Consider the following 25,662-nt stretch of genomic DNA (forward strand, 5'->3'; position numbering starts at 1 on the left):
CTCAGTCATGTTGGTTCACTATGGTGAACACTTAATAAAGATTTGTTCAACTCAGGGTTGAGTGTGGAGATTAAACTCTTTTAACAAAAAACTTTCTGAATTAATGACTCCTGGGGATCCCCTTGGGAGCATCTGACCTAAGGCTCTATTTTTGTGCACCACATTTACCTGGTCCTGTGAGAATGTTACCAGTCCCGTGATGCAATTGCTGGTGGCCAAATGGGACACCCCTGGCTTATACCTTGCTTATGCTGTCCTTTTGCTTTCTTTTAGGCCAGAGGAAAGTGTTTGACCTCCCTTTTGGGAGCTGCCTCTTTCGCAGTGACGTATATGACAACGGATCCTCGTTTCTCTACGATAACTGCACGGCATGCATCTGCAGGGTAAGGTGGCACTGAGGGGATGGTGGCCTAACAAAGACAGGATTTGGGTCTCAGTGTTAGCAGCATAGCCAGAGGTCACAATGTGTTATTGGGAGGAGACATTATCACTGCCATTTTATGAATGAAACCAATGAGGCAATGATGCCATCTACCAGTGAAATCATACTTAAGGTCACAAGGAAGCCCAAAATATAACTTACTATCATCTTTTGAGCACCAATCAATGAACCTGTGGTGGTGAGAACCAAACCCTGAGGGCCTGTCATGAGGAACTTTCCCAAATCAGACAAATACACAGCGCAGCATTGTTGGGCTCTAATTATCCGAGTTGAATTATCTGGCACGTTTGACCATGAATGTGGCTTGAATTATATTCACAAGAAGGCACCAACATGGATTTACAGTTCACCACAAAGATAAACCTGGACATTTGGAAACAGAGTATTTATGTGGTGCCCCTTGTCCCATTTCTTACGTGAGGCATTGCTCACTTTTTTCTAAAGCACCTGGAAGTCTAATGATTGGTAAAGAAAGAATTCCAGTGCTCCAGATATTTAAAGGGACACACACCAAGTAGACATAGACTATACTTGTACAGCAATATTTGTGCAGCAATATTTTATCATTTAAGCATTTACCACAGAGGGCTTCAGGACCCACACAGTTGTATAAGTTTAGCATAATGCATATTGGTGGTGGTAGTTGTTGTTTTGTTTGTAATAGCTAAAGGACTGGAGAGGGAAAGGGAGGAACTGTGCTCAATGAAGTTATGAGTCAGTAGCTGGGATTAGAGTTCATAAGTTCCTAATTACTTGAGCCATGCTTTGCTAAGTACCATGCACTGCTTCAGGGGGATGGCTGGGTAAGACTGAACTATCTGTTCCTTGGCACTAAACAAGGATTTGTTCTGCAGCCTGAGAATACTTTCCCGAGGCTCATTCCCCTCTCCTGTGGTTTGTATTATCCTACGTTGAACACAGAGCAACTCCTTCTGTCTGCCTCAGACTCCATCCTCAGGCCCTCTCTTCCCCTCTAGGAATTTCACAGGTTACAGCTTCTTCATGGGGATACTGAGTCTTTGATGAAACACATCACATTCCCAATCCCCTTGACTGAAGGAAAGCCAGACATCCTGTGAATGGGAATTAGTTATGCATGGAGCCTCTTAGAGATGAATAGGCAATATGTCCCATTGCTTATCAAGAAGTGTAGTTAATCCTGTTCTCTCAAGAGGTTGCTTTATCAGAATATAAATTCACAGTTATCTTTGGGAGATTGGATGCTCATAGTATCAGGCTGCAATCATATTGGCTAATGAGAGTTATTTTCTATCTGTTAGAGCTCCCCTCTCCAGCAACTCCATCTCATGCTCCTCACAATTCACACTGCAAATGCAGGGAACTGTCGAATAGTTCTCAGAACACACGGTTTCATGGCTCTGTACCTTCAAATTTGCTGATTCCTCTACCTGCAGCGTCTTTACCTTCTTTAAATTTGAAATTTAAATTAGCAAAGTCCTCTTTATCCTCTCTTCTCTGCTACCCCTACACCTCTACTAATTTGATTTTTCGCATTATAATGCAATTTGTTTGGTTGCATGGTTATTTCCTCTCTTACCCAGTAAGCTCCTTGAGGACAGAAGTACATCCATCTCCATCTTCTCATTGCTTGACCTAAGGCTAGGCACACAGCATAATATATATATATGTATGTATGCTTGTTTAATATATATACGTATGTATGCTTGTTTATTTTGTGAAAGGTGAGAGCGCTACAGTAAAGTATGCATTATTTGAGAATTAATGAGTGCCTTTATTTTTTACACCAGATATCAGGACACACACTTTGACAAAGGATTTATTTTTTCTGATTTATAATAATTGCTATGTGCCAGGTACCATGCCAGGTACTTTACATATTTTATATAAACCCCACAGTAACCTGAGAAGTAGGCATTGTCATCTCCATTTTTGAAGATAAGGAATCTGAGGCTCAAGGAGATGCATTTTCTCAAGTTTCCACACCTAATAAATGAATGGGAATTTTAACCTGGTCCTATTTGACCCTAAGTCCCATATTCTATCCACTCCATCAGGTGGATAGAACTTAAAAACAAAGGATATAAAATGCCATGTTTTTTTGGAGGAGTATCTCATGGTCATATACTAGGCTTAGATGAACAAGTCGATTGGAGTATAGTAGATGTTACGGAAAGTACCTCTTGAAGTCACAGAATTAACACAGAGGCTGCAGAAGTTGCATAGATTGATTCACACAAGGTGTTTATAGTTGATGCTTGGAAATGAGTCCTCTCTCAACGCTTAGTAATAGGGTCTGTGTCTTGGGGATGGGCTTGGTTTCATTTCTCTGTCATTGGTCTCACTCTAACTTCAGTGGAATCACTGATCTACCCTGCAACACTTCTTTCCTCCATACTCGTCTTCTGCTCAGCTTCATAAATGTTTTGCCCTTCCCGTCATTCCAGCCGATGACCTACTACTCCAGGTGAAATTCTATCTTGTTGGCTGGAGAACTATAGAAGTTTATTTTCCTTAAGCTACTCTAAACCTTTCTTGAATGTGTTGTTAAATGAATTAGTAGGTAAAATGTACTTGGTTATTTTCTTCATTGTACAGCACTTTTTTAGAAGTCACACCATTCCCTTTTAAGTTACAGATATAAACGTGCAATCCTTAAGGGTTAAGTGACCTAGGTAAGGTCACACTACTTATAGCAGAACCCTAGGGCCCAAGTCCAGTTTTGGAATTATTCATTTGGTGCTTTTGTGAACACAACACACCTGGGGAATTTCATTTTGAAATGGAACATCAGTGCTTAATTTTTATACTTTGATCACAAATACTCTGCCTTTGTGCTAAACTCCCATAAGGTGGCATAAAGCCATGGATGAGGTGCCAAAGAACATTGTTAATGAAGGATGTGAAAAGGAGAAAAGGACAGGAAGAAGGAACCAGGTTGGCCCATAGTAACTGGGCCATCTTGCTACACACTGGCCGGAGCAGAATCACAGTTGCTCTTAAGCATTAAATTATAAGCCCTTGGAAGATAGAGCATATATATCATATTCTTCATATCTCCCGCATATTCTTGTCCAGATATTTAATCCACAAACAACATTTTGAAATGAATGAATTATTTATTGCAATAAATTCAAACAGGGTACCTACAGAGTATGTTTTAAAAGCATCAGATAGTCGTGGGCTGTTAAATGAAGGCCAAGCAGGATATTTGGCAGGGGTGGAAATCAGTTTTAATTTCTTGTTTGCCTTTGGACCCAGGACTCTACCGTGGTGTGTAAGAAGAAGTGCTCTCACCCTGGTAGCTGTGACAGAGGCGAGGAGGCCTGTTGTGAGGAGTGCCTCCTGAGAGTGCCCGCAGAGGACCTTAAAGTGTGCAAGTTTGGCAACAAGATTTTCCGGGTATGTTATGAACAAGCTCATGTGAACTATCATACTGACTTTTAAAAAGCTCCAAACAAAATGTGGACTGGGTTTTTCCATATTTTATATGTGTGTGTGTATAACATATATAGTCAAGTACAGATGGGGCAGAAAAGCAATTGTTTGGCTCTATTTTTTTCATGAACTATTTTTAAACCTGTAAAAGTGATTGTCTTTTCAAAATGTGGCTGTCCTGTGACTGGGTTTGAGCAGAAGAAGATGTCCCATGGATGCCGTGGCTGGGGTGCCCAAGTTCCTGTGAGTTTCTCATTCAGTCAGAGCTGCTCAGTAACCCTTCTCAGGGTGATGACCCTTTTAAGATCCCAACAATTCTATGTCTGATACTTCTGGAAGCTTTTCACAAAGCTGTCTTTTCAAAGAAAGGTTTTCTCATTTGGAAAATGTTCCTGTGGGGATGTCCACGGGTTAAGTAGCCAGCACAGCAGGTGAGCAAAGGTGAGCGAGTCCTCTCTCAACTGAACCCAAAGGGTTGTCTGTTTGCTATCTGATACAGATTTTACATTATTTTCTGATGTCCTTGAGTGGAAAACAGTACAGTGGCCATTTAAACTTCAGGATGCAGGATTGTTGGCTTTGTACAAAGTGCCTCCCATTCAGTCCATTTTCCCAGGGGTGGAGGGAGTCCCTCTGTACCTGAAGAAGATACATTTTGATTTTTGGAGAAGGAAAGCTTAATACCAATCGAGACCCTCTGAATTCCATCAGAGATGGAAGCTCCTCAGGCATGCCACACTCACCCAGATGTCTTGTTACACTGTTTTGTAACAGATGGAGGGACAGCGTTTGGTTCTTATGCAATCTGTGAGAAGATGTGATGTGTCATACCCAAGGGAAGGGGACGCATGTGTGTTGTATTTACAAGAGCTTTCAGAGCCACTCATGTGTCCTTATTACCTAAAGTCCTCCTCTATCTCCCAAGTACCTGGATGAAATAGACTCAGAATCATGCTGGTGTTGTGTGCAAAACACTCTCAAGTCTCCTTGTAAGAAAGCTCCTTTGAGTGACTGAGGCCTGACATAATTTATAGAGTCATCCTTGAAACAATGAACGCTAGAAATATGTACCCAGTGAATGTGGGGCAGTTAGGTGTCCTTTAAGACAGATGCAGTTAGAGCTTTCTATCCTGAGAAATAAAAGTTACAGGAGAGTAGTTAGTCCTTACACTATCTTCGAAAATTAAGGAGAAGTTGTTGTTGTCAACAATCTGACTTGTTTCTCTGTCTTTAACAAAATCTGTTCTTTGGACTCGAAAAATAGTTTAAACAGAGAAGAAAATATTCTTTGACGGTTACGAGACAGGGGAGAGAGGGAGGGAGAGGGGTATTCACTAATTAGGTTGTAGATAAGAACTACTTTAGGTGATGGGAAAGACAACATACTATACAGGAGAGGTTAGCACAACTAGATTAAACCAAAAGCAAAGAAGTTTCCTGAATAAACTGAACGCTTTGAAGGCCAGCGTAGCAGCGGCAGAGGTTTGGGGACCATGGTTTCAGGGGATATCTAGGTCAATTGGCATAATAAAATCTATTAAGAAAACATTCTGCATCCCACTTTGGTGAGTGGCATCTTAAATGCTAGCAAACGGCCATCTAAGATGCATCAATTGGTCTCAACCCACCTGGAACAAAGGAGAATGAAGAACACCAAAGACACAAGGTAATTATGAGCCCAAGAGACAGGGCCACATAAACCAGAGACTGCATCAGCCTGAGACCAGAAGAACTAAATAGTGCCCAGCTACAACCGATGACTGCCCTGACAGAGAACGCAGCAGAGAACCCCTGAGAGAGCAGGTGAGCAGTGGGATGCAGACCCCACATTCTTGTAAAAAGACCATATTTAATGGTCCTTGTAAAAAGACCAGATTTAATTTTCCAACTGAGACTAGAAGGACCCCAGAGGTCATCGTCCCCAGATCTTCTGTAAGCCCAAGACAGGAACCCTCCCCAAAGCCAACTCTTCAGACAGGGATTGGACTAGACTACGGGATAGAAAATGATACTGGTGAAGAGTGAGCTCCTTGGATCAAGTAGACACATGAGACTATGTGTGCATCTCCTGTCTGGAGGAGAGATGAGAGGGCAGAGGGGGTCAGAAGCTGGCCGAATGGACACGAAAAGAGAGAGTGGAGGGAAGGAGTGTGCTGTCTCTTTAGAGGGAGAGCAACTAGGAGTATATATACCAAGATGTATATAATTTTTTGTATGAGAGACTGACTTAGTTTATAAACTTTCACTTAAAGCACAATAAAAATTAAAAAAAAAAAAAAAAAATTCTGTTCCTTGGATCCTACAAGCCCAGGGAGGAATGCTTGTTTGGTTTTCAGGCCCAAGTGGGGCTTGCGACCTTTTCTCCCACAAACAAGGATGCAAATCCCTGCAGGTTCTCAGGAGGTACAAGGTCTGTTTATGCCGCCTAGGCATTTGGCAACTGCAGATTATAAATGCAATCAACCAAAGAAATTTCTCAAATAGCTCTTTCTGGCTGAGCAAGAGTCTAAGAAATGCATATACTGCATTTTGGGAGGAAAGTACCTTATTGGCATGGCAATTGGAGTATTCTGTCCACATTTTAGCATTTTAGATAGCTTGCAAACCAAGTGTCTGCCTGGGCCCTAGGAGTCTTTTGATTTAGACACTTCTTTGCATATTGATGTCCTGTGTGGTCCAGAACACTGTCACATCTGGGAATAAACTAATCACCTCTGGACATCTCAATTCACTGCTGATGCCTGGGACAGCTTAAGTATTTCAGTTCCATCAAATGGGAAAATTAGATTTTCGTTATTGCATAATGTATGAAAATTCATATTTGACTGTCTACCAGGGTGAAACTAAGTAAACAGTGCATGAGGAGCAAGATGCAAATATGACTTGGCCAGAGACATGAACATTCTTTTTATATCCTAGAGGCGGAACACACACACACCCTCACACACCCACACCCACACACATTCACTTACGCACGCGTGCACACACACACGCACACGTACACACAGGCACACCACAAGGCACACATGTGTGCGTACACATGTATACACATGTATACACATGCACGTATACTCACATGCATGCATGCACACACACCCAAATTCCCAGCAATCTTCAGCTGAAGTCCACCTGGGTGTAGATAAACACCTCAGTCTCTTAGTCTAACAGTGACGTAACTAAATCAGGTAAGGAATGCCTTCCTCAGCAGAGAAGCCACAGTCTGTTGGATGAGCTCCCATCTGCCGCCAGCTGATAGCGGAATCCTGTGCTCTCTTCTGCAGGATGGAGAGATGTGGTCCTCTGTTAACTGCACCATTTGTGCTTGTGTGAAGGGCAACACAGAGTGTCGCAAGAAGCAGTGCGTTCCCATCAGCAGCTGCCCTCAGGTACAGGTTGATTTTCTCTTCACCATAGTATCTTGGGAAATGTCTTGTGTGTGGCGCACCGTGTATTATCTTCTGAACACAGAGTCCAGATCCCTCTAATAGTTCAACTTCCCAAATAGCCAAATGTCCTTTGTAAAGTGCAGCTCCATCTTTTTTTTACAGTTCCCATCCAGATTCTAGCCTGGCACGAAAATTGTGCTTACCTTGTCCTTGTCCCAACTCCCCTATTCCTGACTGATTTCCCTCAATTCTTTGTTTTAACTTCTCCAGCTCCTGTTATATCTGCTCCATCATTTTCCTTTGCTGGGTTTTCTGCTTGACATCATATCCATATCCATCCTTTGCTTTTTCTCCTTTCTCTCTTCTCAAATCAGAGTTTTCTTCTACTAGCCATTCAATGTAATATGTGGAGGCTTGTTAATAAATTCCCCAAGAGGCTTCTCCTGCCTAGCGACAACCCTTAGGCCCTTTACCAAAGCTTCTCCTCTCTAACTTTGGCCTGCCTAGTAGCCCCAGATGGAAATAGCATCCTTATGGAAATCTCTCTTCTCAGACACCCGTGGTTCCAGGGCAGGGAATAAAGCAACCATTATCTTTTAAAGTACCAGCTTCATTGAATTCACCTCAGCAACTTGAGACCTTTCAAGGTTTTGTGTGCTTGGGGAAAATGTCAAACCTATTCAATACCCCTTCCAGTGAATTAAAAAACATATCCATATACTCAGGACATGTCCTCCCTTCTCTGATATAGATAGCTTTGAATTTTATTCACATCTGTTATTATTATAAACAAAAAGTTGCTGTTTTTACTTGAGTGCCAAATGAGGCACAAAAAAACAACAGCTGTTGCTATTGCACAACTGAATAAAGGGGGAGAAAAAAGAAGAAGAAAAAAAAAACCCTAATTAGTCTTGCTTTAAAAAACCTCAGACATAAAACCGCACATAAAAGAGAGAATTAAAAAAAAAAAAAGGATATACAATAAATAGACTCAAACATGGTCTGCTTATAAATATTCATTGGGAAAAATGGGATCACATCATTTCTGCCAGTCCCTGGGGAACCTTCCCTGCTAATGAACTCTCACAGCACATGTTAGTAATAATGGGCTTCCTTATTCCACAAGACAAAAACAGGACACTGTGCCAACCTGGTGGCTCAAGTAACTAGCCTCAGCAGGCCCATGTGGAGCTTCCAGCTTCACTTGAATTCTGCCACCTGCAGCGGGGTTGATGGTTTTTACTGTCCTCTTGCTGCAAGGAGGTTAACGCTCTTCATGTCACCAGCATCATGTTAGCATTTCTTCTTTATGGACCACTTTTGGGCCAAGAACATCCATCCCTCCCAGCTAAGGCCTTTCCCCTGCCCTACCCACTCCACATCTTGTCAAAGCTTGTCAGTGCCCGGCTGGCTCCTGCCTCAGGGCTGCCTTTGTGTGTCTAGGCAGCTTTCCAACATTTCCTCCAGTTCACACTTTCCCTTCTCAGGGGCCAGCACAAGGTCTTTGGAAGATAACCTACCTCTACCATGGAAAGCCTGTTAAACACTCGCATGCCCTCCCTTGCATTGCCTGGGGAGATTAAAAAATAAGAAAAAATAGAAGCAACAACCTGTATTCCCTGCTCAATCCTTCCTGACTACCGCACATCTCTTTTTCCAGAAATGTGTGTGTCTTGTTGAAAAAGAATTTTATGGCTGGATTTCTCCAGCCTCTCTGCCAACTCCCCTAAGGGGCAAAGGAGTGTCATTTGTGAGAAGGGCTGTGAGAGTTCAATGGGGACTGGGTCGTTACGACACCATCACCTCATCCTGGCTAACATGTACTGAGACTTTCTCTGCAGTCACAGGGCTCGCCTCATCTAATGCTGAGGCCACTCCTCTGAGGTGGGTGCTAATACTAGACACGTTTTACAGATGAGGTTGCAGCATGCTCAGAATACCACGGTTAGTTAACAATAACCCCAGTGGTTTGACTTCATAGTCTGTACCCGATTTATTGCCCACCTAATTTAGGGCTATTACCAGCCCCAGTCTCATTTTCTTGAAGAAGGGAGCTAGCAAATTCTGCCGGGGTGCAGATGCAGGGAGTCACATTCTGTTGTGACTTTGGCTTTCAACAGCTGTGTGCCGTTTGCATAGAGTGCCTTAGTCCACCCACCTTTGGCCATCACCCCATGGCCTGACTGAGCTGACCTCATTATGCTTTGTCCTCAACTGGTTTCAGGCATGAGAAGTCAAAGCACACCTCTTGCCAAATAGGAATAGATAACAGAGCTCTAGGCAATGAAAATATATCATGATGCCCAAAGATCATGGACAGCTGAATGAACTGGGCTGAGTTTTAAGTCTCATTCAAATTTGTCATGGCCTTTAGTGGACCATTTTAGATCTAGCTGGTACAAAAATGAACCAGTCACAGTTCCTGTTCTTCAATAACAGGGGATATGTCAGAAGTATTTGGAGGGTTCTGAAATTTAAACGAGATCAAGTCTGTAGAATGCACAGCACTCTGTCTAGTGTTTAGCAGATTCTCAGTAAATATTAAATTCTCTTACAGATAAAAGGCTAAAGAGGATGCAGATCTAGAATGGAAACAGCACAGCCTTTACAAAAAACAAAAACATTGCCATCGAGTGGATTGCAACTCATAGTAACCCTAGAGGACAGAGTAGAACTGCCCCATAGAGCTTCCAAGGCTGTAATCTTTATGCAAGCCGACTGCCACATTTTTCTCCTGGGGAACATCGTCTAGCAGGTTCGAACTGTCAGCCTTTCAGTTAGTAGCTGAGTGCTTAACCACTCACTGCCAGGGCTCCCTAATGGCCTTTATAGTCACACAAAATTAGGTTTGATTTTGCATCTACCACCCCTGTGTTGCAGGAGATCAATTTCTTCATCTGTGTGAAGGGAAATACTTTTAAGATTGTTGCCCATCTTTCTTATTTTATTCTATTTTGGTAAAACATACATTAAAAAACCTTTGCCATTTGAATCATTTTTATGTGTACAACTCAGGGACATTAGTTATGTTCACCACATTGTATAACCATCATCACTGTTTCCAATTTTTTTCATTGCCCTTAATAACAGCAGTTACAGCAATGTCTAATATTGATTAAATGCTACTGTATTCTAAGTATAAACCCATTTAATCCTTACAACTACCTGATATTAGATAACATGAGTAAAATATCTAATCGGGTGTTTGTTACATAATCTTCTTCCGCATTTCTTTTCCTTTGTAATTAACGAGTGAGTCAGGTAAAAGACAATGCCATCCTCTGATACAGGCCCAGAGACTAGGTTTCCTCCTTTAAATGTCACACATGAAAAATAAATGAAATGCAGCGTAGGAGATTGCACTGTATTTCCAGAAAGGTAATGGAAAATTACTCAGCCTTTCAAAACTCTCAGCTTCATTGACTTTGACTGGATAAAAATGACTTAAAATGGATAACATACCCCTTTCTAAGAGAAGAAATCTGACTGAACTTGATCTCCTGTGGATACCCCTCATAGCCATAGAACTGGGTGAGTCCGAGCTCAGGTTACGGTTTATCGTTTGGGCTCCTCCTGTAAGCAAAGACAGAAGGAAGGCCTTGTGTGGATTGATTGGCTGACAGACAGTTCCCATTTTTATATGTGCACTTGGTCTCCAGAGGGCTGGATGTGGATATCAGTGAAAAGCTTGAGTCCAGACTATCCCCGTCTTCCCTTCATGTGAGAAAAATCACACCACTGAGCCCTTTAGGTATTCTATTTCTTGGAGGAAAAAAACAGGAAAGCTTTTTGAATGCCTTTGCATGGCCTTAGAACCTGATACTTGAAACTTCAGTTTCAGCATCTGGGCGTTGAGTTCAAATACGGCTTGAACAGATTTCATTGGTTTATCTGGTAGTAGTTTTAAAAAAGAGACTTGTCCTCAGCAGACCCTGTGTCTTCATACTAACCTGTTATTTGTTTTTCTCTCGATTAGGGTAAAATTCTCAACAGGAAAGGATGTTGTCCTATTTGCACTGAAAGTAAGTTTATTCCTCTGAAAATGTGTTTCTGTTATTATTTGTTTTGCATTTTGTAAGCACAACGGGAAAAACAGTGATACAAGTGTCACCTTGAGCCAGAGCCGCCTCGATGACAACTGTTTTTGTTAAGTTTTATGCACATTTCATTTCTGTAGGTATAGGATGGGATCATCCTACATCAGTACAGATACTTTCAGTCAATTGTAATTCTCTCACAGAAGCACAATTGAGACAAATATAGATGTTCCCATCTGAATTTGTTGCTATGAGAAATTAAGATGATAAATGGTCTGACGAGATTTTAAAAAGGACCAGATAATTTAATGTGCATTTTAGTGCTAATAGCATTTGCAGTCATAGAGACTAAGATGATAATATGCAGTAAAACCAAACATTATACATAACCTAGGAGGGATTTCCCTTCTACCTCTATGAAACCAAACAGCTGCAAGTCCTCCTCCCTCACTTCCGCCCCACCTTTTCACCATTTCACCTGGGCACATCCAGTATTGCTGCTGGCAAAGACAAAACAGGTCATTGAACTGACAATAGTTTTGCCTTCCTGTTTTCATAACTGAGTTCTTGAAGTTTCTCTGTAAGAATGACCCATTCGGAAAGCCATCTGAAGCTGCTCTGCTAATCACGCAGACGGAACCCAGCAACTGGCTTAATATCATCCCCATATGGAAACATATGCCTAGATTTATTAGCAGATTGCCATCTCAGTCCTCCTGGAACTCAGGGGACTTTAAGATAGCTTTCTGAAGTGTTTCATTGGAAGAGGGGTATTAGTAACGTCGCTGTCAAATTAGTTCCGATGTATGATAACAGGATTAACCAAGCTGTGAAGCCTATTAGAAGGTTTTTTATGAGCCAGTCAGGCTTCGAGAAGGGGGCTTTGATGGCAGCTGAAAGGCAGCTTTCATGGGGGAACAGGTTTGTTCATTACGTTTGTCTACAGTCAGAGTTTATATTACTAGGAGTTAACCTGGCTGTTATTTTTTGGTGCTTTTAGACAATGGATGTGTTGTGTTTGTTGTTGTTAGCTGCCTTTGAGTCAGCTCCAACTCGTGGCAACCCCACGTACAACACATTGCCTGGTCCTGTGCTATCGTCATGATTGTTGATATGCTCAAGTTGATGGTTGTGTATGTTTTATTTTGAGTGATTTCCAGCCTAGGGGGCTCATCTTCCAGCATTATATTGGACAATATTCTGTTGTGATCCATAGAGCTCTCACTAATTTTCAGAAGTCAATCACCAGGCCTTTCTTCCTAGTCTATCTTAGTTTGGAAGCTACACTGAAGCCTGTACACCATAAGTGAACGTGCTAGTATTTGATATACCAGTGTCGTAGCTTCCAGTATAGTAGCAACATGCAAGCCACCACAGTACAACAAATTGATGGATGGTGGAATGGATATGTAGAAAAAAAAAGTCTAAATATGTCTGTATATCTCTGTCTATATAGGTATGCATATATCTTTACATATATACACATCAAGAAGAATCTATCTCACTATTTTTAATGAAGCAGAAAGATTAAACAATTATATACTAGAAGAAAGTACTGTTTGAATTAATGAAAATTAAATCATAGATTTAATGAAAGAGAGTTTCTTTAAAGATAATGAAGTATATATAATATATAATAACTCAAAAGAGGTGAACCAAATATTACTTAGCAGAGGCAAGAAATTAATGCAGGAAGCAGAATTAACTATGATCAATGTAACAGTTGATTTCCAATCATGCGTATAAACTACAGGTAGTTCCCAACTTACAACGGAGTTCTGTTCCCTTGACTCTGTTGTAAGTTGGTTCTGATGTAAACTGAATATGTTTAAAAAAAAATTTTTTTTAGTTTTTTTTAGTTTTCATTATTATTGCCTTTCTATATCAGTATCTTTATAAATCCAATCTTTATTTGTCTTTGGGGGTTAGCATGAGAATGATAACATCAGCAAATTTCATTCTGCAACGTTGTATGCCGTACATATTACTAATGATAAAAATAATGATAAAACGTACAAAAAACCCCCAAAAAGCAGATGGTCATAAGTGCAGTTTGTCATAACTTGAATACACCGTAAATTGGGGACTACCTGTGTTAAGGAGCCCTGGTGGCACAACAGTTAAGTGCTGAGCTGCTAACTACTAAAACGTTGGTTGTTTGAATCCACCCAGTGGCTCTGCAAGAGAAAGACCTGGCGATCTGCTTTTGTAAAGATTACAGCCAAGAAAACCCTATGGGGCAGGTCTACTCTGTCATATGGTGTCGCTATGAGTTGAAAATCAACTCGACGGCCCCTAACAACAACATACAGACTATTATATTTAGTCATCTAACCATCCTCCCGGAGACCCACTTTGCTTATGAATGGTTCAGAGGGTGACTTCAGCTAAATTCCTTTCTGAATGAGCAGATCAAAACCAAACCTATTGCCATAGAGTAGATTCCGACTCATAGTGACCCTATAGGACAGAGTAGAAGTCCCCACGGGGTTTCCAAGGCTGTAAATCTCTATGGAAGCAGATCGCCACATCTTTCTCCCACAGAGCAGCTGGTGGGCTCAAACCACTGACTTTTCGGTTAGCAGCTGAGCACTTAACCACTGTGCCGCTAGGGCTCCTTGGATGATCAGGGTACGGTCTAAACTGATGAAGTTTTCCTCTGTACCCACGTCAATGAAGATGTTTGCCTCTCCCTTTAAGTTATCTCCTACTTGTAGCAGAGACAGATTTTAAAGGAACTCCTGATATTGTCTAGCTAAATCTTTGCGATTGGCACGAGCACACACCTGCTCCCTCTGCCAATCGTCACAGAAGACAGGGTTGCTGCCTGTCAGCTTAGTAAAAACATGTGGCCAGCCTTTTACAGCTAAATCTTCTTAAGCCTAAATCTTGACTTATCTGACTTTATGTTACGAGAATCAAGAAGTTGATTCTTGAGATAACTGAGAGAAAAGCTACATTTCATTATTATTTTATCCATTATGGGTTGGCCTTTTGGTATCTCGAAAACCGGTGGCTTATTCAGAAAAAAAGAAGAAGAGAAGAATGATTCTGACAAAATGGAGCCAAGCTTTTAACGGGTCACAGTAAATGCTTTACAGCGTAAAAGATTTGATTGAGCCTATGACTTCTATCACTGAGAGAGACAGTTGGCAAGAGAGAAACTACCCAGGTGGTGGGCCACAGGAGGCCCTTTGTACTATGCACCTGCACCTAACCGGTCAGTGCTGCAGGTCCCCAGGCCTGTGATTCTCTGTCCAAATCTAAGTTATGTCATCAGATGTGGTTTCTCAACTTCCTTTGGCATCTTTTTTCACTTGTTTACTCTGTCATGCTCTCCAGCAGTGCTCCCATCAATCTTGAAGAACATTCGACTTGGCGAGTTTCTTTGTTCAGATCGAGTTAAGAGATGGGATGACTTCTGGTTTTGTGAGCAGTGCCCAGATTTCCATACCACATTCAAGTATCCTTGAGCTATGACCTAATACCTCCCACTCTGAAATTCCTTTGTCACTATGTACAGGGTCCAGAACAGACCTTAGGGCTCCTTTCTCCTCCTCTGTCAGTTACGAAAGCTGTTCTGATAGATGGATTTCTACAGCACAGAAACCAAGGCTGAAACTGCAAAATAAGGCAAGTGTTTTCTAAAACTAGGAAAGTGACTGATTAGTATTAAAACAGAAACACACACACATAAACCATTAGGGTCCTGCAGAGTTCGCAACTTCAGCATTATTGACAGTTTGGCTGGAAAATTGTACGGGGCTGTCCTGTGCCGCATCCCTGGCCTCTACCCAGTAGATGCCAAGAGTAACCATCCATCCCCAGTTGTGACAACCAAAAACATCTCCAGGCATTGCCAAACATCTCCTCAGGGCCAAAATTGCCCCTGGTTGAGAACTACTGATACCGAAGTCTCCAAACAGGGGTAAGAGCAGGAGTGAATGCAGAAATAAACACCTGTGGTGCCCGTAGCAATACTTACCCCCAAAGCCTGGTGATTAGATGATGCAGGAGAGTGGAGTGGGGTTACCCTGCTCCTTGTGTTAAAAATGACAGGCCTGAAGCCTCTGGCTTTGATTAAATGTAGTTCTGTATTTTCATTCCTCTTGCCGAACCCCCCTCCCCCCAAAAATGATACAGGCACAATTATATCTTGATTAATTAAAAGTCACCACCTTTGCTTTAGTTGCTAGGAAGCTAGAAATAAATTTGCAGGTCACCTCTAACGGCACACAATTGATTAATAAGCTCATCCCTGACGTCATCTTATATGTCTGTCCTTATATATTTGGATCCTTTTGTTTGTATCTCTGTAAATTATGTCCAGTCTCTTTTGGAAAGCAGTAAGGATGAATGAATGAATGAACGGGATGGATTGATTACATAGCCTCAAATACTCTAAAACTGACTGACCTTGATTCTCTGCAGCAGTTAAATGAATGTTGCTTTATTTCCATCAGCCATGAAACTGCGTTCTCTGTTTCTAAAACCCCACCGAGTTCCTGCCTTGCTGACCGGGTTAGTCTCTGCCTCAGTAGTGTTTGGGGGCTCTCTCAGACCTGTGGTAGGTGAAGAAAAGAAGAAGTTGAAATAAATGCGTAGGGCATTTCTATAGGACTCCCTTTGCAGTACGACCAGCACTAGTTGCCTTTGAGTTGACCTCAACTCACGGCAACCCCGTTTGTTTCAGAGTAGAACTGTGCCCCATAGGGTTTTAAATGGCTGATTTTTGGGAAGTAGATCACCAGGCCTTTCTTCCGAGGCACCATTGGTTAGACTCAAACCTCCAACCTTTGAGTTAGCAGCTGAGTGTGTTAACATTTTGTACCACCTAGTGACTCCCTCTTTGCAATAGTCAGTGATAATGGTAATTTACAATTCTGTAGATAAGTGATACTAATTCAGGTACAGATAGCTGTTTGCTCCATAGCTGGGCAGTCTAAAAACTTGTGGTTGTATCTGGTGGTACAGTGGTTAAGTGCTCGGCTGCTAACCAAAAGGTTTGAAGTTCGAACCTACTATTTGCTCCATGGGAGAAAGATGTGGCACTCTGCTTCTGTAAAAATTTACAGCCTTGGAAATCCTATGGGCCAGTTCTACTCTGTCCTACAGGGTCAGTAGGAGTCGGAATTGACTTGATGGCAACGGGTTTGGTTTTAGGTTTTGGTGTGTTGTGAGCATCTGTAGGGTTGGTACTGAAGGGGTAAGGATGATACTATCAAAATGAAAAAAAAAATAAATAAAACATTCCTGAAGGAAGTAAGAAAAGCATTTCTGTCTTTTAATAACCATGAGACGTTCTCTCTTTCTTTTCCCCTTTCCAACTGAAAGGAATTAAATTTGGTTTGGATGATTTATTTAAAATAAAATATTTGAAGTGAGCTAAACAAACGTTATAAAGCTCTCATGCAAGCGTTGCCAAAGTATGAGGTTATAGCCTAAAGCGAGTCTAGCTTTGCCTGGATGTGCATCACATGACCACGAGTTAGGTGCCAAGAAGGCCACTTGTCTGTTTTGCGTGCAGCATTGGGTTTATATGAAATGTTATTTTACTGTGTGTCGGCAAATAGTAGGTGGGATCTTGACTTAATCACCCAACAGAGACCTGAATCAGATAAGCTCCTAGCACGAAGAATGCCTGCTTTCAGTGCTCATGGAAATCATACTTAGCGTCAAAGTTTTCACTGATAAGAGTTGTATGTGTATGTGAAAGACAGAGATGTTGAGAGGTTGATTGAACGTGAGAGAATTTAATCTCTTAATCTCTTAGCCATCTACAAGTCCAAAAAAAAAAAAAAACAGTTATTGTCGTGTCGGGAGTCCTGGGGGCGTAATCGTTAAGAGCTCGGCTGCTAGCCAAAAGATCAGCAGTTTGAATCCACCAGCCCTCCTTGGAAACCCTGTGGGGCAGCTCTACTCTGTCTTATAGGGTCGCTATGAATCAAAATCGACCTGACAGCAATGGGTTTGGTTTTGGACTATGGAGTCACTTCTGACCCATGGCGAATCCATATATTACAGATTAGAATGGCGCTCCTTAGGGTTTTCAAGGCTGTGACCTTTTGGAAGTAGATCTCCAGGCCTTTCTTCTGAGGCACTTAGCTGAGTGCTTAACCATTTGCGCCATCCAGGGACTCTTAGTACAGGACCAGAAGCAACAAAAGGCAGCTCAAATATGAATGCTAAATCCCAGGTCTCGTAGATTCATGAAGCTGTGCCCAGAGCTACATCAAACCTCACCATTCGAATCCCCACCCAAACTGAAAGCTCACGATTACATAACGGTGAGGCGTGTAGGGTATCCTGAGCACAGATGTGCATTTAATTGAAATAACCTCAACTACATGTCCCCAAAGTAACAGGAAATATCGAGTTTCAGCATCTCAGGGTGCGAGGAGGCTCACAGTTGCCAGGTGGATTTTTAAACCCCCCAAGGGTTCATTTCCAGCTGTGTGCAGCAGCGGCAGTGTGCCTGCTGTGTGCACCCACCCCAGCGGTGCTATGCTGTGCACTTCGCCCCAGCTGATTTTGGCACATCTTATTCAAGCCCCTAGGCAGGTCCACAGGTATCGCCAGTTAAACCAAGTAGCGGTAGGAGGGAGACTCCAACAACCAATTTCATTTATTCTCCTGGAAAAAAGCATAATGAACAGTGACCTTGGGGCCCATTTTATGAGAAATCTCTACTGACAGGGGTTCTGCAAATTAGTAATTCTATGTTTGAGCAAGGTTTCTGGCCTCCAAGACTGTCAGCAGCTTCAGGTCCCTGAGCACCAGGAGTCTGTCCTTAACCCAGGAAAGCAAGGAAACTTTAGACTGGAGTTCAAGATGCTTGTAGAATAAAAATTTGTGGTGTAGACTTTCACCCTGCCAGACAGGTGTTAAGCTAAGTGGCCCCTGAAGTTTTTGCTTGAGCATTTGGAGTTGGTTTGGTCACTGCTCCTGAGGCCCCAGCCAGCAGACAAGGGTGGCAAATAAAACCCGGCCGTACCACACGTGGTGCCAAGGAAAGCCCATACCGGCAGTGGCAGTATTTGAAGAAGTATGAGGAAATCAGTTTGTTTTCTGTTTTATTTGCTGTTCTGTTCCAAGGGGTACTGTGACTTTAAATTTTCTTGCTGTAAATTGGTGTGGAGTTGAAGGAGGAGACTAAAGTTACCGTTGTTGCTGTTGTCAGTCTCTAAGTTGGCTCCAGCTCGTGGCGACCTTAGGTGCAGCAGAGCTGAACCATCTTCGCGATCATTGGTATGCTTGAGCCCACTGTTGCGGCTGTTGTGTCAATCCATTTCATCGAGGTTTTACTCCATTTTCACTGGCCCTACCAAACATGATGTCTTTTTCTACTGATTCATCTTTCCTGATGAGGTACCCGAAACAAGTGAGCCAGTCTCGCCATCTTCATTTCTAAGGAGCTTTCTGGTTGCATTTCTTAGGAAATATCTTTTCTCCACAACTTATTGTCAGTTCCTAGAGGGTGTTAGTGGTCTATAGGTTAGTAGTTATCATCATCACTGTCATCCTCATAACACTGATGGTAATAATTTTAATAGCAGCAGTAATTTGTTTGTTGTTGATGTTAGGTAGCGTCGAGTCAGTTCCAACTCACAGCGACCCTGTAGAACAGAGTAGAACTGCCTCATAGGGTTTCCAAGGAGTGGCTGGTGAATTTGAACTGCTGACCTTTTGGTTAGCAGCCAAGCTCTGCCTACACATTGTCACTGGGCATCTCATTGGATTCTTACAGCAGTCTTATGGGTCAAGTGATGGTATTAGGTCCATTTTATAGCTGAAGGAACTGAGCCTTAGAGGTAAAGTAGGATGCCCAAAGTAAGCTGTGGAGCCTGAATTCCTGCCAGGCAGTCTGGCCCCAGAGCCTGGGCTAAAATTACTCCCTTTGGCTTCCTGGTATTTGGTACAGTTTGACAACCAGTTGCACTTAGGAAGAAGAGCAGACCTGGAGGGCTTTACTACTCACAGGAACTGAAGATTGGAGAAGCAAATTAAAAGAAAGAGGAGTTTTGTATTTAACAGTGTTGTCCCCCCATCCCACCCTGGGAGAAATAGAAACCATGTTCCCAGGTTTTCCTATACCTGGGGACCTCTTCAGCTTTTTGCTCAGGTGCAGAACATTGATGGTTGGTATATTCTGAGCTAACCAATAAAACAGACTGGCTTGGTATTCCATGTCGCTCTATTTTTTCAGTTTTCTTTTCACCTGGTGTCGTATAGTTGACATATTTCCGGGGGAAGTAAAGACCTCCCCCAATTTTTTTACTTACAGTTTTAAACTTGCAGTAACTCTGTATAATTTCCACCAAGAGTGCAAAAGAGCCAAGTTGCTACGCCACTCAAGCTCATCACCATTTTAGAATCATGGAATGTTATTAGTGAGTGGACCTTAATTATGAGGTCAACCTTCCCACTTCTCAGGTGAGGAAACTGAGGCCCAAGTTAGTACAGACTGGCAGAGCTGGGATGAGAACCAGCATTTCTTGACTACCTGCTCCAGTATTTGTTCGATCATATGGTCTCCCTGGACCTTTGTGTGGGAAAGTTATCTTACGAATAACTGTACCATTATTAAATTGTTCAGTTAAAGTCATTTTCTTGCCTAACTTAGAAAGAATATATTTAGTACATTAATATGTAAATTCATCATTAGACATCTGGTACACTTTACCCAAGGCTGCCATCCTGAATCTCAAGAAAGAATCTGGTACCCAGTGTTGACAGAGGATACCTGTGACTAAAACCCTTAGTGATAGTCCATCTAAAATACAAATACAAACCCCACACTCCAAAACTGAAACACACGCTTTCTGGAAAATCTAATAAATTACACCTTACCCTATGCAAGGCTGAGGCAGGTTTATTCCTCTCAGGGGGAATAAATCTCCTATGAGCAAAATCAGAACAATAAAAATTGCTACTACTGTGGCTGCCACAATTGGTCCTATTATTGGCAGTGATTTATTGAGCGTAATTCTGTGCCAGACACTGTGACCAAAGCTCTCCATGTCATTTAATCCTCATGATAATCCTACGAAGTAGAAGCTATCGCTGTCCCCGTTTTACAAGTGAAGAATCTGAGGATCAGAGAAATTAAATTACTTGAGGTCAGTTAATGTGAGATAGAGCTGGGATTCTCAACCTGGTCAGGAGATTCCAAAGCCCAAACTTTTAAGCACTGTTGACTATATTTTTATTATATTTTGGAGAACATATATGAAGTTTGCCAATTTCCTTTTTTTTTTTTTTTTAATACATGGCCGGTGGCTTTTATTTGAAAGCAGTTGCATTTGCTCATCTTTAAAAAATGTCCCTACGTTTATGTGGTCACTTTAATCTCTTCAGTCTATTGAGTTAAAATACCTTTGGTTCTAACCTTCATGGCTAATAATGTGGAAATGACTCATTAGCTGAACTGCGTATTTTCCTTTGATGTGAAATTCATATCCACTCTTCCCTCCTGCCTTTTCATATCTCTCTTTAGTACACAGATCTGTTCTTTTTTTTTTTTTTTTTAAAGAAACAGTTGCCATGGAGTTGAGCACATTAATTGTTTGCGCCACCCAGGGACTCCTTTTATTCTCACCTTTCCATCCTGTGAGCTCACAGCTCACTTCCATGGCACCTCTCTTTAGAAACTCTCTCGTTCTGATTCATACAATCTTCCATGTCTTTCACATGACACTTCTTGACAAGATGCTAACATGCTAGATCACAGCTTTTAATCTTTGTGGAGCACACATTCTTCTTTCAAAGTACTGCATTCGAATTTGATTAAAAAGTTGCTACCTTTGATTCCTCCAAATGATCTGGGTTGGGAGTTGGATGAGGGGTTAATGGCTGTTCCCAAACTTATTTGTTGACCGAATTCTGGCACCCCCTTATCCCAGCTGTGCAGGTTTTGAGCCTCAGTGTTATTCGTCATACTTTTGGCATTTCTTTCCCTTGTTGCTGATCAGTCATCAAGTCTGGTTGATTGTCTCTTCGTATTGTTTTTCTAATAAATAATTTCCCTTGATTTCCATGTCAGCTAGCCCCTCATCCCATTGCCTGTCACTAACTTCCATCTTTTCTCCTTCAGCCCTTTCTTCATACCACTGTCAAAACCAAGCTTGGCTTGCACAAGAACCTACGCCAGCTTCCTTCACTGGCCTGTTGCGGAGTTTCCCAATGTTTGTTTTATAAAACACTCACGCTGAGGGATAGTAATAAGTAATATTTTCAAAACAGGCTGCTATGATTAAATACTTGAGGGAAATACCGGGTCAAGTAAACTTAAATATGTTTCCTTACTGCTGAATTCCCAGAGCCCTTTCTATGCCAACGTGCCTGGTCAACTTTCAGGAGGGTGATGTAGTATAGAGTACCTCCCAAACTAATTTGAGCTGCAGAACTTTTTTTTATTTCTACTTATTTTGGCAGAACTACAGGCAGGATTGATGTTTCATAGGAAACATGTTAAGAAATGTTGGTTCTTTGGAATACATTTAAACTTCCCAGGCTGGCTATAAATCTCAGGCCGATTTATTTAGACAACTTGGGTGTCTCACATCTCCTGAAGCTACTTCCCACTCTGGTCTATTGGTCTCTTGCAAATTCTCCTGCAAGCTGCCTTCTCTCCTATGTTTATGGCTTTTGTTAACACTGTTCTTTTGGCCTAAAAGGTTTACTTCATTCTAACCCCAAATCTACATTGTTTATGTCTTTTATAGACTAACTCCAACCACATTGTCTTTACAACAAAAAGCTACTTTTACATGTCTGCCCTGGTGGCGCAGTGGTTTAACACTCGACTGCTGACCAGAACGTCGGTGGGTTCCGGCTACTCTGCAGGAGAAAGATGTGGCAGCCTGTTTCTGTATAGATTTACAGCCTTGGAAACTCTATGGAGCAGTTCTACTCTGTCCTATAGGATCAGTATGAGTAGGAATCCACCTGATGATAATGGGTTTGGTGTTCGTTATAGTCTTATTCAACCCTATTTCAGCCAGCAGTAGATATACCTATTTTCTGGACTCTCATAGCACTTATAATAATAAAGCTAATAATGACTATTGTCTGAGCATCTATTATGTTCTTGGCACTCTACAATGCTATCTTTCTGTTTATAATCGTCCTGTAAGGTAGCTGTTCTTTGAGCCGTGTTACAGTAAGCAAACTGGGGTTAAGTTGGTAACAAGTGCATGATTTTATAGTTAGTAAGTGGCAAAGTCAGGATGCAAACCCAGGACCCTCTTCAAAGTAACAAGTTCAATGTTTGCAAAGTTCTAAGGTGGCTTTAAAATTGGAAGATAGGTTAACTTGGAGATGTGAAATTCTCTCTCTTCATCTTAGATACATAGCTCTTTTAATTGATAAATACTAACTTCTAGTTTAAAGCCAAGAGACATTTTAAGGTCAGACCTTGGATGGTGGGAGTGGCAAAACCACATCTTCGATAACATGTTTTTGTTACTACTTAGTGAGTGGCCAGCATTCTGGAAGATGCTATGAAGGACACAGATAAACACCTGATACTGACCTTTCACTCAGGAATTTGTAATGTAGTTGGGAGGATGAAATATAAACACATTCAATGAGAAAATAATATAATATGGCTCTTAATTAACTTCTAACCGTTTGCTTTCAGTCAGTTTCTACTCATGACAACCCGTGTGTTGCTCCATAGGGTTTTCAAGGCTGTGACCTTTTGGAAGCAGATCATCAGGCCATCTTCCGAGGTGCCTCTGGGTGGTTCAAACTGTCAACTTTTGGATTAGTAGTTGAAGACTTAACTGTTTGTGCCACCCAACCCAACCACCCAACCCATTGCTGTTGAGCCTGTTTCAACTCATAACGACTCTATTGGACAGAGTAGAACTGCCCCACAGGATTTCCAAGGCTGAAAATCTTTATAGAAATAGATTGCCACATCTATCTTCTGCAGAGTGGCTAGTTGGTTTGAACCGCTTACCTTGCTGTTAACAGCCGAGTGCTTAACCACTGCACCACCGGGGCTCCTTTTGTGCCACCCAGGGACTCCTCATTAACTTCTGTTGCTGTTGGTTGCCATCAGCTGATCCCAATTCACAGTGACCCCATGTGTGCAGAGTAGAACTTCTCCACAGGGTTTTCAAAGCAGTGACTTTTCGAAAGCAGATTGCCAAGCCTGTCTTCCGAGGTGCCTCTGGGTAGGTTTAAGTCACTGGTGTTTCATCTGAGGTTCAGACTCCTAGGAGGTCATTGATTAGCCTTTGGGACATGGTATCTACGAACCTCTAAATTTGAGTGGACACCCTCATGTGCATTTTGAGAGAAAAGTGTCTACGCATTTCTCCAGATTCCCAAAGAGCTCCGTGACCCAACTAGTTAACAGCAACAACTGCACAGCACACTGTGGTGTAGGCTATATGTGGAAGAATCAAGTGCAGTGGAGGAGGCACTGGCCTTGGAGCCACAGAGACTGGGCTGGACTCTGTCTTTACTCCAAGTGGTTGAGTGACCATGAGTAGCCAGGCAACCTCTCCAAACTCATTGCTCCGAGATGAGGGCAATACTACACAGTGGGCTGAGACATAGTGAGGACTAAAGAAGATACTGAAAGCAGGAAAGTGTCTGGCATAATGCCTCACATAAACTAGTCAGTTTCTGTGTGGTCACGATTGTTTGCATTAGTGATGCTTATGTCTTTTATTTTCCCCTTGACTAGCTCACCTTGACTGTTGCTATGTGTATTAGCTTCCTATTGCTGCTCTAACAAATTATCACAAACTTAGTGAGCAGTTTAAAACCTCGCACATTTACTATCTTATAGTTCTGGAGGTCAGAAGCCTGAAATGGGTCTCACTGGGCTAAACTCAAGGTGTCGACAGCGCTGTGTTCCTTCTGGAAGCTCTAGGGGAGAATCTATTTACATGCCTTTTCTGGCTTCTAGAGACTGCCTGCATTCCTTGATGTGAGGACCCCTTCCATCCTCAAATCAGCAATGGTGGCTTGAGTCTTTCTCAGGCTGCATCACTCTGACACTCCTGCCCTCCTCTTTCACTTATAAGAACCCTTGTGATTACACTGGTCCCACCCAGGTAATCCAGGATTATCTCCCCACTCAAATCAGCTGATTAACAACCTTAATTCCATCTACAGCCTTTCTTGCCCCTTGCCATGTAACATGACATATTCATAGGTTCCAAGGATTAGGATGTGGGCATCTCTGGTGGGGAGAGCATTATCCTGCCTACCACTTGTAATCATATAGGAATTAGGACTAAGTTCTTTTCTCAGCTTGTTCTGGTCTGATAAAGCTTTCTGATTCTGACAGTACTTTGCAGTTGTCTTTATTCAGATGGAGAAATTGGACTTCAGAAAGGGGAAGGTCGTTGTTGTCCGAACAAGTATTTGAGTTCATGGATTTGAATTTCTCAGGTGGCTCTCTTGGCACCAGACATCCTTTCCCCCTTATGTTCTTGGCTTTCATATTTTTCCCTAATAATTCGTTTGTTCAGAGACCATCAATTAATTATTTAATTCATTGACTGATTATATAAAATTCCGTTGATTACCTCCATATGCCAAGCATTATACTTATCTATTTTGATAAATTCTGTGTGGGCAGCTTATTTGTTTCCCATCACAATATAGTCTTTAACTAATTAATTGGTGAATTAATTAATCCATTAATTCAATAGATATGTATTAATATGTGATATGTATTATGCCAGGCACCACTATGAGTAACGCAAAGATGAATCCATATAAATGGCACGTATGGTTGACACACTTGACCGCTAACTGAAATGTTGGAGATTTGAGCCCACCCAGAAGTGCCTTGGAAGAAATGTCTGGCAATCCACTTCTGAAAAATCAGCTATTGAAACCCTATGGAGCACAGTTCTACTCTGACATGCATGGGGGTGCCATAAATCTGTGTCAGCTCAGTGGTAACTGGTTTACTGGTTTATATACAAAGCAGTATGCCAGGCACAAAATTTACATATGTGGAGTATAAAGCCTGGTTTAGGAGTTAAGGATACATTGTAACTATAAACCTGGTAGAAAGTGATATATCATAAGCAGGCTATAGGTTCAGTGACCATATTCCTGATCCTCGAACTGAAATACATAGTGTGACCTCAGGATAGAATATACGAAATTAAGACTGTCCTTGAAAATCTGAGCTATATGGTCAGCTTCACTTTTGAGATTTAGAGAAATGAGAAATGACTTTGACTGAGACATCAGGGAAATTGCTACAGAGGAGTTAGTATTTGAGCGGGGACGTGAGGACCCACATGCCCAGAACTGCAGAGATGCCTTTGATGGCACAGGTCACTACGGAGCAAAGAGGTGAGGTAGGAAGCACTGGGCTAAACTGGGGAGGCCCTAGACTGTC

At 41.9% G+C, this 25,662-nt stretch overlaps 1 protein-coding gene across 1 annotated transcript in view; it reads left to right on the plus strand.

Moving 5' to 3' along the window:
• The first annotated feature begins 220 nt into the window (after window positions 1-220).
• Window positions 221-25,662, plus strand: part of BMPER (BMP binding endothelial regulator) — a 32,768-nt gene continuing 7,326 nt past the window's right edge. Inside the window, exons 1-4 of the mRNA XM_064290413.1 lie at window positions 221-383; window positions 3,683-3,823; window positions 7,141-7,245; window positions 11,222-11,267. Coding sequence (XP_064146483.1) covers window positions 249-383; window positions 3,683-3,823; window positions 7,141-7,245; window positions 11,222-11,267 — 427 coding nt within the window. The 5' untranslated portion in view covers window positions 221-248. The remainder of the gene's footprint in view (window positions 384-3,682; window positions 3,824-7,140; window positions 7,246-11,221; window positions 11,268-25,662) is intronic.

This window comes from Loxodonta africana, chromosome 8 (assembly GCF_030014295.1).
Source record: "Loxodonta africana isolate mLoxAfr1 chromosome 8, mLoxAfr1.hap2, whole genome shotgun sequence".
NCBI classification, from domain to species: Eukaryota; Metazoa; Chordata; class Mammalia; order Proboscidea; family Elephantidae; genus Loxodonta; species Loxodonta africana.